We start from the raw sequence: 17,295 nt of genomic DNA on the forward strand, positions 1-17,295 counted from the left end.
TACAAAAGTTCTAATGCAGAGTTTTTGACATGACTTAAAGTGGAATTACATTTCTTCCCCTTTCTCCCGCATCCTTCTTAAGAAATAGTCTTGAACACTCAACAAAGCCAAAACAAGACCAACAAAAACCACATTTCTTCAAACTTCAGGACATCTGAGGATGCATACAGAAGGAATGTAACTTTTTTCATTTTATATACCAACCTCATGGAGACCTGCCCTAAAGTTGTGCACAGGTAGTATATTATTCCCACAGATCTTAGTATGGTGCTTAGAACATGGGCAGAACAATCCGACTGAGTCTTGGGAAATGGAGAATCAAATGCAGACAAACCCCTACCAAATACAAAGCCCTGCTGAGCTTACACTGGCAGGCAGGTGGGTCAACGTGCCTTCGGCCCCCTCCATCTTTGTTGGAAATGGGCCAGGAGGGGGCCTGGTGTGCATCACACATCGCAGCTTCAACGGCCACCTCCACCAGAGTGCTCAGCCTTCTTCACATGATGCTATGTATATTTTTAGGAGCCATTTTGTTTTTATGTTTGTAAGTTGTGCCAAAGTTCCTGAGACAGGGAAGCACCAACAGTGGACCTTGTCATAGCTTCAGGTATGAGACTTGTGAGGTCAGACTCCACCCCACACCTTCAGAGGGAGAGTTCCCTCCTCAATTTTTATTTTTATTTTTAATCCTATGGCTTCTATGACATACTCCTGGGGACCATAGGAATGCATTCTGGAAAGGTGTGTAGGGGGGTGTCTCCTCTCTCTCTCTCTCTGTGTGTGTGTGTGTGTGTGTGAGAGAGAGAGAGAGAGAGAGAGAGAGAGAGAGAGAGAGAGAGAGAAGAGTTATGGTGGATCTTTGGCACTACTAAGACACCACCACCACCAGGAAAAAAACCAATGCATATACCAGGGAGGGGGGAATAATGAATGAGAAAGTGAGTTCAGTTCCTAATTTTTTTCTCTTGGTGGATACTAAGAACACTGCATACTATATCAGGAGATGATATCCTGTTACAGCCACAGTCTGTTATGCTAGATGCTGGAAATAATTTTCTGTCGGCTTCTGAATGGGAAAATAAACTGCATGACAGTGATGTCAAAACTTACTAATTATATTCAAGGCAAAGAGAACAAAAAGTATTTTATTTTTTAAAAAAGAAAATTGGTCTACTTTTATTGATTACTGGAGAAATTATGCATACTCTTCTGACTTTATGTATGCATTTCATTTATTGTAATACCTTGTTCAAGAAAAATTGTGTGTGTGTATGTGTGTGTGTGGTGTTGTAGCACTGTAATCACCTAATACAGAAAAACAAGTTTAATATTATGCTTTCTGCCTGCAATTAATGTACCAAGAATGCACTGCATTGTTTTGTACATTCACAGAATGCACTGATAAGACAGACCTTTAGCTGATGTAGGATGAAATCAATAAAAAAAAATTATCCACAACTAAATTCTACTGAAATTACTTCATTTTCTTAAGCTCGCCATCTGCAACCTGGTACCCTCCTGCTGTCTGGGACTACAACTCCAAGGTGTTAACTGGGACTGATGGGATTTGTCACCCAAAATAGCAGGAAGGCACCACGTTGGTAAGGCTAAATTTAGCATTCAACTATACACTTTAAATCCACTGATTTAAATGGCACATAAAGCTCATTAATGTTAAGTATTCTTTCTTTCTGAAACCTAATGGGTAACATAATATTTACCCCAGTTTACAGTTTCCTTATCTAGACAGTTTTTATTTGATCAGAAATCCTCATTGAGGCTATTTTAGTGGAAACATGGGTAAACATTTCTCAAACCAACAAACATATTATGGATTCTTTCCCTTTTGATGGGAAAGCTTCTTTCCAAATGGATAATGTGGCCCACTACTACAAGTGATCCTGGCTGCTAGATTATTCTTTTCAGAAGTTGCTATTTGAAGCTGGTAACCCGGCTACAACTGCCACAAGACAGAATCTAGTGGGGATCTTTTTGATGAAAGAGAGCTTTATCAGCAGACTTCCATACTTTTTCTTAGGATTATCTCCTTTTATTAATTGTGTTGTTTCTCATTTGGGGGATTAGCATCAGCACAGTCAAATACTGAGGCGAGAACAGAGTAACTAAACTTAGCGAAAACTGGAAAGAATTACCAATTTCCCCAAATCAGAACAAGCTTTGTCAATTTCAATATCAATTTGGTAAATAAAGCTAATATTCATTGAAGTACCAAACCAGCCTTGGCCACTGTAATCTCTGAAAAACATCAGAATCTGGTTTGTGTTTTGTTTGTTGTTAAATAACTTCTGTCAAATAACTTACTGTGTATGTGCATATATAATATTGATAGACCAGGAGTGAGACCTTGCTAGCTTGATGAAGAAGTTAACCTAGTGTGTGGTGGCTGTGAAAAAGGCAAATTCCATGCTAAGGTCATTAAGAAAGGAATTGGAAATATAACTGCCAATATCACATTGATGTTACACAAATCTATGGTGCAACTGCATTTGAAGTACTGTGTACGGTTCTGATTGACTCGTCTCAAAAAGGGTAAGTGTGAGGCCGAGTCTTCAGTCTCTATTTGCTGCTGCTAATTATGTACACTGTGACATCCCCCCCCTTGTTTTCTATTTTTTACTACCACCTGAAGTCACAGAAAAATGCTCTGTTAATTCATTCAATAAAATTTTACCCCAGCTGGCACCACTTGCACTGAGCTAGGGATGGAACCGCCTCTGAGTGCTCCCCAAACTGCTCTCATATCATTTTTTTTAATTTCTCAGACTGAGTGTCAAAAACAATGCCACATAAAAAGCCTGAAGGACCCCCTATAGATGGCAGCTGGGTATGCAGCAACACTGAGGATGTTATGAGCTGCTGGGGAAATGGCACAGTAGGAGGCACAGTGGTGATTTTAATTCCAAATTTCCTGTGATTGAGTCCTCAGGCCTAATGTGCAAGAGCAACAGCTTTAGTGCTATTCATAGATATGAAAGCTGACCTTTGTCCCTCTATGCCTCAGCCGCACATTTGCTCTGTACGTTTTATATCAGGAGCAAGCTATTTAACCCACCTCCTAATGCCATCTGTACCTTTCTTCTTTTAGAGAGGGAAAGGCCATTTATCTGCTGATAGACTCGCCCCAAAATGTATGCCAGGAACTGCTGAGGTGGGACAGACCCAGCCCATAAAGCAATGTATCAGGTTCCTACCAAATCTTAATCAATATGCTGTAAAAAGTTTGAACAGGTTTTCTTGTAAGGAAAAAATGTACAATGTATGAAAGGAAGAGTAAATCACACACACACACACACACACACACACACACACACACTTCTCTCTGCTTGGATTTCAGATATGATGTCCCAGAATTCACATGCTCTATGAATCCCATACTGCCTGTCCATATAAGCTTTATTAGAAAGCCAGGTCATCTGTGATGAGGTTAGTTTGTACAGGTAAAGGTAAAGGTAAGTCTAGTTAAGTCTAGCTGAATTCAACTATGGCGCTCATCTCCACTTTCAGACCGAGGAAGCCAGTGTTTGTCTGCAGTTAGCTTTTCTGGGTCATGTGGCCAGCATGACTAACTGCTTCTGATGCAACAGGACACTGTGATGGAAGCCAGGGCACACAGAAACACTACCTTCCCGCCACAGCAGTACCTATTTATCTACTCGTGCTGGTGTGCTTTCGAACTGCTAGGTTGGCAGGAGCTGGGACAGAGGAACAGGAGCTCATCCCATCATGTGGTTTCAAACTGCTGACCTTACGATGGTCAAGCCCAAGAGGCTCAGTGGTTTAGACCACAGTGCCACCCACACATTGACGAGCATACATCAATGTGTCTCTGTATGCCTACACACAGTTGTCACCTGTCTTCTCAGTCTTCTTCAAACGAACAGATGCCAACAAATCACCACCTTCTCATAAGTTATTCTTTATATAAAGTCACTCTTTATATAAATTTGTGACATTGACTGGAGGACCATAGTCGAGATGAAGCTAAACAAACATACAGAAGGCATGCCACCTTGAGTTCCATGATGGAAGAATGGAGGGATAAGGGATACCTAGGTTGTACATACATGCATACTATGTGCCCGTCAGGTACCTAGGTTCAGGTGGTAAGGTCCATGCCCCAATGGCTGGTAAGGTAACAAGTACCCTAAAACTGAAGGTATAAAAAAGCAGTCATCCAGAAGAATCAGTGTCAAATTCCCAAAGGGACAGCTTAGTGCTGGGATGGGGAATCTGTGGCTCCCTGGATGTTGTTGTACTTCAACTCCTAATGGCGCTAGTCAACATGAGCAATTGTCAGGGAAGATGAAAGCTGTAGTCCAACGCCTTCTGGAGGACCACAGATTCTCTAGTCTAGTCTGTCACCACCAAGTTATCCAGAACCTGGAGTGATAGAGCAGGCAGTGGCACAGGAGTGACTCTTCAGGGCAATGTGTTTCAATGAGAGCCAGTGTGGCATAATGGTTAGAGTGTTGAGCTAGGACCTGAGAGAGCAGGGTTTGAATCCCCACTCAGTCATGAAGTGGGGCCAGTCATTATCTCTTAGCCTGACCTACCTCCCAATGTTGTTGTGAAGATGAAATGGGGAGGAGGAGAACTGCGTACACCACCTTGAAATCCTTGGAGGATAAAGGTGGTAAATAAATGTAAGGAATAAATAAATAAAAATAAATAAAGAGGACAGTGGTCTATACGGTTTGTACTTGACTTGAACCACTTGCAATCCCCATCTGCAGGCAGCAACCCTGGTGCCAGAGGGAATAGAGAGAAATGTCGCCAGGGTGACAGAAGTACTTTTGGATAGTATGATGGCTTCAGTAGATGTCATAAAATAATAATTGTGGGCCGTGCATTATGCCATGTTCACCTAACATGCCCTATTGACAAAGTGGAGACATAACCCAGGGCTGTTTGGCTGATCAGGAAGAATAAAGGTTTTTGATTAGGATGTCTCTGCTCACACAGTAGTTTTACAAGGTGCAGCTATTCCTGTAGATAAGAGAAGCAGCTTCCTCTCTGGATGTAGAGAAGGATAGATGCCCCACCACAACAGCCATACACACACACCCATCTGCTTGCTGAGCAGGCAAAAAGGAGTTTTAAAAGATGCCAATACATACTGAGTAAAGGCAAACATAAGGAAATTGATATTGTTGTTGTTTATTTATGCAAGGAAACAAAAGGGTATTTCCTGGAGTCTTGGTAAAACAGTGCTTAAAGTTTTGCCTAACATTAATGTCTCACCAAGAGCGCAAGTCTGCTTCCAGCATATCCTCTGCCATTCTGTATATCAGTCAACTCCTCATGATTTTTGCAAACATGCAATTATAGCCAGGGTACTTGGAAGCATGCACCTGTTTAAGTCAAATGCTGCAAGTATCATTGACTCTGTGATGAAACCTATTTACCTTGAATGGCAACGGTTCTTCAGTAAGTGGGCTGACAGGAAGCGAGTTGGTACTGCTTGCAGGACTCATATCTGCACTCTACAAGAAAAGCAAAATAAAATCTAGATTAGCCTGTGACAAATCGACTGTTTAAGTGCTTGGTGTAGCTGAGAACCCCATCTGTTACAATGAAGAGAAAACAAATAATGATACAAAAAAACTGTAACTGAAGCAAGCATTCTACTTTGAGCATTTTTCTTGGTGCATTTTAACGCCATCTGGAGTAGCAAATAATGAAAAACACAATCATAACCATATCTACTCAGAAGTAAGTCCTATTGAATTCATTGGGTCTTGCTCCCATTTAAGTAGGGTTAGGATTGCAGCCTAAGATCTTCAAAGTTAAGTACTGAAAAACACAAGCTAATAAGCACCTTTAGCAAATACAATAGAAACAGTTTGTTCCCCTTAATGGCCCATCACCCAGGAAGCTAGCCTGGCTTATATTTTAACACTTGCTGGATCCAAGGGTTGGAAGGGTCTTGGCAAACAGCCTACTCCCCGCCCCCCAACAATACAATATAAAGATACAGTGGTGCCCCGCAAGACGAATGCCTCGCAAGATGGAAAACCCGCTAGACGAAAGGGTTTTCCATTTTGGAGGTGCTTCGCAAAACGAATTTCCTATGTGCTTGCTTCGCAAGACGAAAATGTCTTGCGAGTTCCTGCGGGTTTTTTTCCTCCCCCCCCCCTTTTCCCCAAGCCGCTAAACCGCTTATCAGCTGACGGCTAAGCCGCTTATCAGCTGATCTTTAAGCCGCTTAACAGCTGATGGCTAAGCCGCTTATCAGCTGATCTTTAAGCCGCTTAACAGCTGATGCTAAGCCGCTTATCAGCTGATCTTTAAGCCGCTTAACAGCTGATGCTAAGCCGCTTATCAGCTGATCGTTAAGCCGCTTATCAGCTGAACTTTAAGCCGGCTAAGCCGCTAATACTGTAGCGCTAAGCCACTAAACCTCTAATGGGCTTGCTTCGCAAGACGAAAAAACCCGCAAGACGAAGAGACTCGCGGAACGGATTCTTTTCGTCTTGCGAGGCACCACTTGTATAAATTTAATATATCGAATGAGGGCAAACTTCAGGATCCTGCTTCTTACTTGTGGGGGTATAAGGGGGTTGACTGAAAAGCATCAGACCTTATGTATTAATTTGTGGCCTAGCTGGCAGTGTCAAGCACAAGATGTGGATGGTGGATCACATACTGTACAATATATTTGAGTATATCAGCAGTTCCCCACTCTTTCAGAAAATATAAACCAAGGATGGGAAGCCTGTGCCCCTTCAGAGGTTGTTGGACCCCAGTTCCCACTATGCCCAGCCAGCATAGTCAAAGGTCAGGAATTATGGGAGTTGTAGTCCAGTAACAACTGGAGGGTCACAGGTTCTGCATCCCTGATGTAAACTGTATGTGAAAACTTATTGCCTCTCGCTCCAACTCATAAAACTGGATTGTTCAAGCTGTGACCCTATTTTTCTAAACAGAGAGGGCATGACAGCCACCCTAGATAATTGTACTATAAAATATGTGCAGTCTTGTGAACATCACTCCCAAAGATAGAGCCAATTTTGTTTGTGGTAACTGCTTTTCAACAAGAGACTACAGTGCTATGATAGCTGCCAGACACCAACTTCCCTCAAGATTGCCATCAAAAATTATTGATCCAAGAAGTTAATACTGGCAGAAAATATCTTCAGTGGATATTAGAAGCAAGAGAACAAATAAATCCTGATAACTAAAGAAAGGAGAAGACAATCTGTGTATTTTATAGCTATTTAAAGAGAGGAAGTGCATTTCCAACTTATTTTCAGGGTGATTGCTTCAACTGTATTGTTGGTCATTTAGTTCAATATAAGTTCACAGCCTGGAAGTTGAGTACAGCAAGCAGATGGGATATGACTGAATAAATATTTCAGAATTTTAGACTTTTAAAGGAACAGTAAAAGAGCCAGTCACAATTCTCTTGCGTTCTTGTGGCATATATTTATTTTAGTGCAGGCAGAAATCCTCTCATTTGTATACCATGCAAGTTTTGTATGGGCTTTTAGGAAGTGGGGTCGTTCCATTTTCACTGATACATTTAAACACATCTGCTGAGTACTAGGACCTGATCAATGGTAACTTATAACCATACTGATCTCGATAAGAATTTCTTCATGAAAGCTTATGGGACAACTCCACAGTAAACATCTTAAGGTTTGCAAAGTGATGCACTTGTTAATAAAACACTGCACAGCAAAGGATTTGTGATATCTGTTCATTTTTCTATGCATAATATGCTACAGAAGGATCTGGGCAGCAATAAAATTACAAGTTGCCCAATATTCACAGAGAAGGGTGTCATTCATAGCCTGGTGCAAGATCCTTTCATTCTGTGCAGGAGCTAAATATCACGTGCAAATGTCTAACATGCTGACATTCATTGAGAACATATTTAAGTAATACAAAATTCAGACTTGAAGCCTCCATAGCTAAATAAGTTAAAATGACCTGTCAAAAGTGGTTCCATACTGAAATTACAAAAGTCCTTTGGAGAGTAGATGAAGCAGTGAGAATAATTGCAGTCACAACATTTAAAACGTGCAAAATGGCTCATTAAAGCTTTAATAAAATACATGGCAACCTAAGCAAGTTAATTCTGTTCTGAATAACCTCTACATTTCTTTCTCGTCTTAAAACGCAGGGACATTACTCCTGGCAAACAGAAATATATAAGAAGTTCATTTCCAAACTTGAAAAATGAAAACAGAAGAAAATGTATATATTATATGCATGAGTGCATGCCTACACATAAATTTGCAGTACAGCAGTGTGGTATAAAGGTAAACACAGAGTAATATATAGAGAGATATAATTATAGATATACAGAGAGACAGAGTATAAGAGCACAGAAATACACACACCAGGTATTCTGGAATGTGCTATAAAATTTATATTCAGTTGCAAGGTTTTCAGCACTGATTCTTACTCAAAAGTATATTACACTTATTTCAACCTTTTCACAATGCAGCATGAAACTTGCAACACGTTTTTGCAGTCCCAGGTGTCCAGACACCTCAAAGTGTAGAGCAGCTGCTCCCTGCCAATAAAATGAAGACCACCAGGCACACAGATTGCAGTCACTTTTCCACTTCCCACACAGAAGACCTGCTTACCATGGAGGAAGGAGTTAACCCACCACTTAAGAGCCATCAGGTAGAGTCTGGCATCTTGCACCATTTTTCCCACCCACCTGCAGCCCACCCAGGCTGAATACTGGTCTCAGCAGGTTGTTCCCCACACATATGTATAAAGAAACAATTTCCAGTACAAAAATGTAGGAGGAAATAGTAATAGCTATCTATTGAGAGATATGCATTAACATACATCTTCACAGCTGCAAGCCTGAATAGCTTTAGGAAGGCCCTAAAATAATGCAAATCTTTATTTAAAGTTAGTCCCAAGGTGGCTTACGAAAGGTAATTGACTAAGTAATTTAAAATTATTGCAAGCCACTCTAAGTAAGTATATAGACACTAGAAGAGCAGGATACATGTATATATAAATCAATGAATAGGGCCCAACGGATAGGGCTTGGTCTTTTGGGGGGTAGTTGAGTGCTCAGGTATGCTGGCACTGCAGCCCAGCCTCAGTTTGCCATGGTTGCAGTGGGAAAAGATTGTTGTTGATACAAGAGGGAAGCTGTCAAAGCCCAGCTGCTGGGAATCCCTCCTTAAGACTCCTTGGCACCATATAACAGGGATGGAAAATATGCACCCTTTCGCTTAATTCCATGCAGATGGAGAGAGGAGCTTGGAGGGAGGGCAAGGTGGGAAGAATGGGATGGGCATCTAAAATGGGTAGAGAAAGGAAGTCAAAGTGGGAGGGAGCCTTCTGCAAGTGGTCAGTTCAGACCTCTGGCAAGAGATAGCTGTCTTTCTCATTGCAGATTTCGAGATGGCATGGGATGTGGGGGGGGGGAGAGGTGAGAGAGGAAATCCCCTTGCATTTGTGATGATCCGTGCACTGGGGCGGTGTGGGGATATGACAACAGGGGAGAGGAGGGAAGCCTTTAGAGGGTGGTATAATCTCATGCTTTGCATTTGACTTGCGGCACACTGCCGAAACTCCTGGCAACAACTTGGGACTCAGGTCACAATCCTGGCATACATTTAAAGCACATGGCTTCCCCCAAAGGATCCTGACAACCATAGTTAGTGAAGGGTGCTGGGAATTGTAGCTCTCTGAGGGGCACAACACAGTCCCCAGTATTATTTGGGGAAAGTCATGAGCTTTAAATGCATGGTGTGTGGCTAGAGACTGCCTCTGCCAATAACAACCTATCCACAGCTAGAGGCCAGTAGAGGAGGCCCTGTTTGTTATCATTTGGGGAAGCACAACTCATTTTGTGTGCATTTTTCAAGGATTCTGTGCATTTTTAGGATGCCTTCTGAAATTGTAGGATATCTTATTCATGTCTATGATTTTTTAAAAATATATATATTATGTTTCTTGTATTGTTCCTTTTGTTACTACACAGTTCACATTTGTGGCCATTTCTTGAAAAAAAGAAGCACAACAAAATGAATAATAAACTTAAAGCAACTAATCAGTATTATTTCCTTCACTATGTAGTTCTTGCTGGTATGGAGGTGGCAGCTTCAGACTCCCCCCCGCCCCAGCTCCAAGATCATAGCAGAAGCAGAAGATCTCACTGGTCTCCAAGACCCAGGAGCTGTGCAGGTGCAAAACATCTTCCTTCATTTAAATTGCCAGGCTTATAGTTTTGATTTATGTGATGGTGGTTTGCGGTGATGGCCGGTGGCTAATGCAACACACACACACAATGACTAATGTGTACTTCTTGTGCCTTACAAAGGAGAGGTAGGCTCCATTACAAACCTTCCACTGATGAGATAAATGTGAACTGCCCAGAGGCAACTCTAATTATTATAGGGAATTGGGGATGGCTCCGAGCACCATAGACTAGTGCTTTGGATCTCTTTTAAAGCAGACACCAATCAAACTTCTTTGGGGAAAACTGAATCAAGACCTATCTTGGCATCATAGCTGATTTAAGTAAGCCAACTAGAGTGGGACAATCCTTTTAAATGATAGTTATACTTAAAATTTCTGGCATGAGCTAATGACTTAATGTAGAGCACAGGAGAAATTAACACTAAACAACAGGTGCATGTTGAGCGAATGTGTATCAAACATTTCTTCTGGAAGCAAACATGCTTTCAGCTATGTTGAACTGAAAATAATAAAATAAAGATCAGTAGGAAGCTAACCAGGCTCTAATTTACATTGCTTATAAATTATTATTGATAACTCAGTGTAGGAGTTACCATTTGGAGAAAAAGTGACTGAAGTGTTTTTAATAAACATAATCAGTTAGTCAGAGACACTATTAGATTGCTGTAAAACACTGTTACATTTAGAAACCGACAGTGACAGACAGGATTAATACGAAAAGGCATAGATGTCACTTTTTGCCACATGCTCAGGAAACCCATGTATTTCCACTCAAAAATACCATAATGCCTAGATAAGCAATTGAGCTATTTAAAGAAGCTCGCATGCTAGAATCAATTAGCTTTTTGCTAGCCACAACTGTTATATGTTTATAGGAAACACACAGACAGACTTACTGAGGATATAAGAAAGTGACTACGAAGCAAAACAGTGGTGATGTTTGGTAATTTTATGACTGGACTTTTGGAGGCATATCTTTGTAGCTGGAAATGCATATTACTTCACTTCATTTACTCCTAAACGTGGTAAGGTAGCCCTGATGCATTTAGGGTTCCTGCTGTTTATCATGTTGAACAGGGCCAAGATGCCTGCCCCAAAGTCCTGTCCTAGCTGAAACAAGCTGCTTCCCAAGACAAACTCCATCTTCTTATGATTTCTTCTCACACTGTTCTGGCAATGTCTGAAGGCAGTGATGCAGTATCGTCAGATAGTTCTTTCTTCTTTTTTGGTGATCACTCGTAGCCGAGTATGATTGTCTTCCATGGAAACGCTCTTAACAGTGATTCCGTAAGTGACGGTGGAGGCCAATTCTGGATCCACACGTCCTTCCACAGTGGGGACATAGGTGAGGGGACACAGTGAGGGTTTGCAAAACGTGTATTCCTCTTAGCTCTTTTCTCCTTTTTGCCCTGAATTCGTGCTTATTCAAAGTCCACAACATCTTCGGTAAAGGCTGTTCTCTAATTGGAGTGCTCATAGGCCAATCTTTCCCAGTCATCAGTGCTTATACTACTTTTTTTTTTTTTTTTAGATTTGCCTTGAGAGGATCTTTAAACCTCTTTTGTTGTCCACTGGTATTTCGCTTTCCATTCTTAAGTTGGGAATAGAGTAGTTGCTTTGGAAGATGATAATCAGGCATTCGAACAACATGACCAGTCCAACAAGGTTGATGTTGAAGAATCATTGCTTCAACACTGGTGATCTTTACTTCTTCCACTACACTGACATTACAGTGGTACCTCAGGTTACATACGCTTCAGGTTACATACGCTTCAGGTTACAGACTCCGCTAACCCAGAAATAGTGCTTCAGGTTAAGAACTTTGCTTCAGGTTGAGAACAGAAACCATGCTCCAGCAGCACGGCAGCAGCAGAAGGCCCCATTAGCCGAAGTGGTGCTTCAGGTTAAGAACAGTTTCAGGTTAAGTACAGACCTCCAGAACGAATTAAGTACTTAACCCGAGGTACCACTGTAGTTTGCCTGTCTTCCCAAGTGATGTGCACTGGACAGTGAGGTGGGGTGATAGCGCTCACCTGATCTCTTGTCAATTTCATCACTGCTGCTTCAAGGAGGAAGAGAGGTGAGGCGGCAGCGAGGTTGCTAAGGCAGGAGCACTGGAAGGAGCACCCTATTGCCTCCACTGGGGCATTTGCACAGTGCCAACCTTGCTACTGCCTTGCCACCAGAAGCTAAACATCAGCAAAGCAACTGACTGGAGGTGAAGATAGCACAGTTGCACCACAGCATCATCTTCTACTGGCCCCTAAATTGGTGGGGCAAGTTAGTGTGAGAAGTAACCAGATTATAAGCCTCCCCAACCCCCGTTGTGCAGTTAGCAGAGCAGAGTGAAATGGAGCTGCAGGAAGTAGCAACCACTTCACTCACATAAAAATTACCCTGAGGCAGAAGAGGCCTAGAAATGGAGTCTGTGAACTGGAGGTTTCTTGCCTGTGATATATCAGGTTGATTAACACCATTCCATGCATCTTTTTTTCATTCATGCATTGTATAAATTCTTCAAGAGACTCAAAGGTAATCACCATGTCAGCAGCTAAGTTTTCAAGATATTGTACGGATATGAGAACTCATGCAAGTAAATGAAGGATTCCTGCGGTTGCATTTGACGTTCACAGCTTGAGTCTCCAATTTCCGACACTGTCCCTAATATCTCACCTTCTCAAAGCTGTCTACATAGAAAGGAAACTGAATTACCACTGTTTCAGAAACTCTCACATTATTCCTCCGAACATGTAATTGCCACAGAACCCATTACTGCTAGTTAAAGTCTTATTCAAAATTTGACAGAACCACTCATACCACTTATGAAGTTGAAGGAAAGATCTCTCTCTCTCTCTCTCTCTCTCTCTCTCTCTCTCTCTCTCTCTTTCTCTCTCTCTCTTAATAACTTGAATTCTACACAATCAGAATTTTTAAAAATAAAATAAACAAAAGTGGTTCTAGGCCTCCAGAACTGTGTAGAAACATTTCAGGTTTTATCATCGTCTATAGCCAATGGTCATCACAATATAAACATAAATCACTTATGTGTAGACTACAGGGGGGGGGGGGGGAGAGAGAAGAAGAAAAAAAAGAAAACCATCAGTCCAATAAGACAGGGGTAAACCCTAAGGATACAAATGAACAGGATTGAAAACATTTATTTAGCTTAAATTTCCCCTCAACATTTAGTACTAGTATGATTCAGAAAGGCCTTATTTTCAGGGTTGAGTGAATCATTGCATTGGTGTCTGGGCATTTCACAAATACAAGCAATAGCAGGAGGGTTCACACAACCCCTCTGAGACACTAAAAGGATATGTAAGTGGGTGGCACCAGTTAGCCCAATCTTCTATCTGCCGATACTAACAGCTTTCAGTACATGAGAGAGGGCATGTGAGATCACCACTAATTCTTCCTTAAACCAGGCTTTGGAGGCCAGTGGTTGAACATTTTGGGGCCCAAATGGGATCCCCTCAAGTCTTCACAGGACTTAATAGATGAGCTCCGGATCATCCCACACTTCCTACAACCATTACAATTTGTGGGTGTGTGTGGATTTAACATATGGAATAAATCCCCGGGAATTCCATTCTTACCTGAATGCTCTTCCGGAGGAAAAGAGGGGAACCTGCCCCGTTGTATATCGGGGGGGGGGGCTATGTGGAGAGAGTCTCCTCCTTTAAATTCCTGGGAGTTTACCTTAGTGAGGACCTCACTTGGAAAATCAACATAACTCAGGTGGTCAGAAAGGCCCAACAGAGACTCCATTTCCTCGGGGTTTTGCAAAAGAATAATGTTAAACAATTGATGAACTCCTTTTACCGGTCCACAACAGAAAGTGTCCTTTCATATTGTACTGCAGTGTGGTATGCTGGCCTGACAGCCACGGACAGAAAGTCTCTACAGAGGGTGGTGAATACAGATCATGATATCATGGACTGTCCCTTGAGTCCACTAAATGACATCGCAAGGGATCGTTGCCTTAGGAGGGCGAGAAAAATTCTCAGGGATGACTCACACCCTGGCCATCACCTCTTTAATCTTCTACCCTTGGGCAGGAGATATCAAAGTATAACCAGCCATACCAACAGGTTAAAAAATAGCTTCTATCCGTGGGCTGTTTGGCTGTTGAATGGGAAATAACATAGCGAAATTGACTTGTGAGGTGGTGTGCTGTTCAATAAGCACACAGAGTGCAACGAGACTGAGTGTTTTGGGGGCAGGGAGGGAGGCTCATTTAATTTCATTGTACACAGGTTGTACAATGACAATAAAGGTATTATTACAAGAGGCTTCCAAACGTTGTTGACTGTGGCTTGAGATCAGGACTGGCCCCAAGACATTTGGCACCTGAGGCGAACCACAAAATGGCACCTCCCCTGCCAGTTGAAATGAGAGACGGGACTGAAGAATGAAAGGGGAGAGTGAAGATCAGCCTTGAAACGATAGAGGAAAGTTAATATCACCAACAGAATGAGAGGGGAGGAAATGGCGCTGGAGGAGGGCGGGATGGAAGAGAAGGTAACAGGCTGATCTGCTGTCCCTTCTGCTGCTGTCCAGATCTGCCACCCGAGGCAGCTGCCTCGCCTTGCTTCATGGGCAGACCAGCTCTGCTTGAGTGACAGAAGCAGACAGGAAACTCTTAATTCAAAATCCAAAAGAAAACAGAAGCCATGGTATAACTGCACACATTCTTCTGTAATTATTTACAGAGCATAGTCATTATTATTCTAATATATTCCCAGGAGCCAAACAGTAATAGAGGAAATATATTAATGAATAAAAATTGCACATTTGACCATTATTCCTGAGATTTTACATTGTACTACCCCCCCCAACTGCAGATACCCAACATGATCACATTTTTACACTTTATATATATTATTATGTTTTTTGCAAGTATTGTGGCATGTAAAAAATATGAAATATTTGGCATTAAGCTAAATTTATCACAACAGTGTTCTATTGGTGTGCATAAAATTAGGAGAGAGTTATGAACTATTCTCCTCCCGCAATTAACTCTGAAACTACACTATAATAAAGAATGTTTCAAACTTCAAAATAAATCCCTGAAAAGCATAATTATCACTTAGTTTAAAATTGTACAGCTTGCAATTTCTGTCAGTGATTTCTCGGAAAACACTCCCCATCCCACGCCTAAAAATAAACAAACTCATTATGTTAATCTAAGGGATTAAAAGCCAGCTTTCCCCCTGGTAAGTCATACCAAAAAGACCTTCATTAAGAAACTTTTCTCAAATGTATTGAAGAGGAATGTGTTTTTGAGGCTCTTTAAAAATCCATTAATAACTTAGAAGTTTCTGTATTGTGTTTACCGCTTGTCACTGGAACTATAATTTTTAATTAATTGAGCAACCTTAAAGCTGGCTGAGGGGGTTGGAAGCAATGCTTAAGTGCTGCTCTGCCATCCAAGGCCATCCAAATTACAAGCTTGGTGGATCAGGGGAATGTCCTGGACGTAGCATATCTTGGTTTCAGCAAGGCTTTTGACAAAGTCCCTCATGATAGTCTTGCAGAAAAGGTTCCCACTCTACAATTCTATGATTATATGCAATTGGTTTCTAGAGTGACTAGCACATAAACAGAGACAGACAACAGCACATATAACTGACTAAACCACTTGGAGGTCTAGTCTGGCATATAAAGGTAAAGGGACCCCTGACCATTAGGTCTAGTCGTGGCCGACTCTGGGGTTGCGGCGCTCATCTCGCTTTACTGGCCGAGGGAGCCAGTGTACAGCTTCCAGGTCATGTGGCCAGCATGACTAAGCCGCTTCTGGAGAACCAGAGCAGCACACGGAAATGCCGTTTACCTTCCCGCCGGAGCGGTACCTATTTATCTACTTGCACTTTGACGTGCTTCCGAACTGCTAGGTTGGCAGGAGCAGGGACCGAGCAACAGGAGCTCACCCCGTTGCAGGGATTCGAACCGCCGACCTTCTGATTGGCAAGTCCTAGGCTCTGTGGTTTAACCCACAGCGCCACCCGTATCCCTTAGTTGGGCATATAGTGGTATATAAATTAATTTGATTAATTAATTTACATTAATAGAAAATCATACTGCAGAAATATAGTCTCAATTCTTTTATATATGTATACGATAAAATATTTTTGTATAGTTGGTTTGCTTTTTAAAGCAGCAACACATAAGTGGCTCAGACTTGAGCAGGTGTTTGCCGCAAGAGGCAATCCAATGCAAGCTAAGCTGGGTTCAGCTGGAACTGCCAAAATCCATGTATAAATCTGCTTTAAACAGTTTCCTCCTCCATCCCTACTCTCATGCCTCTCTATCTGTATCCAACCAGTGCTTCTTGTTCTACCTGCAGTTAAATTGTTTTTATTTTTCTCTGTACACTGTTTTATGAGGGCTTAGGTCTGTAGAGCGACTAATACCTGCAACAAACAAACAAATGTCGAAGCTTCCTTAGAATTTATTCTATGAAATGGCACGTGAGGGTTCCCCCCCCACACACATTATTTCCTCTGAATTTAAAAGCACTGTGACACTTTGAAAATAATTTGTCAGAATGCCAATGAGGTCTTATAGCGTATTAGACCCACACATATTCATTTGCAGAAAACAAGGCTACTGCTGCTGAGCCTTATTTACAGACTTCCTCGTGCCAGGGCATCTGGGACCTGAGCTATGAAACCCATTTCATGAGAGCTGCCTAGGACTGTGTAAGCTCTGGCCACACAGCACACACTTCAAACAGAAAAGGGAACAGGCATGTGCAACATCAGACTCCCTAATTGTCAAACTGTGTGAAACTTCAGCACTGGTCTGGTTACCTGCTTTTGCCTAGCAGAACGAAACCTGTTGGCTGCTGTAGTCAAGGCCTGGGCTCAGCACTTGCTCTACTGCATTGGTTCTACTGCAGTGACACACAGCAACAGCCTGTTCCTGTCTTGCTTCAGAGTCCTGCGCCTGTGAATTAATGACCATTTGCTTCAAGCCTTTCCACTTCTCCCGCGTTTGACTGGTTCAGTGGCCTTTGTTGTGGTTTATTTCTGATCAGTATTTCAAATTATCACAGTTTTGAAAGTTGTCAGCAACTATTGCATCTGTTGCATC

The 17,295-nt window shown here is 41.9% G+C and overlaps 1 protein-coding gene across 6 annotated transcripts in view; it reads right to left on the reverse strand.

The window, feature by feature from the left end:
• Positions 1 to 17,295, reverse strand: part of CCSER1 (coiled-coil serine rich protein 1) — a 701,360-nt gene that overhangs the window by 352,134 nt on the left and 331,931 nt on the right. For all 6 annotated transcript variants that reach the window (XM_081020752.1, XM_081020751.1, XM_081020753.1 and 3 more), the window contains one exon: positions 5,427 to 5,504. In XM_081020752.1, coding sequence (XP_080876878.1) covers positions 5,427 to 5,504 — 78 coding nt within the window. The remainder of the gene's footprint in view (positions 1 to 5,426; positions 5,505 to 17,295) is intronic.

This window comes from Podarcis pityusensis, assembly GCF_964106645.2.
Source record: "Podarcis pityusensis genome assembly, chromosome: 9".
Classification (NCBI taxonomy): Eukaryota; Metazoa; Chordata; class Lepidosauria; order Squamata; family Lacertidae; genus Podarcis; species Podarcis pityusensis.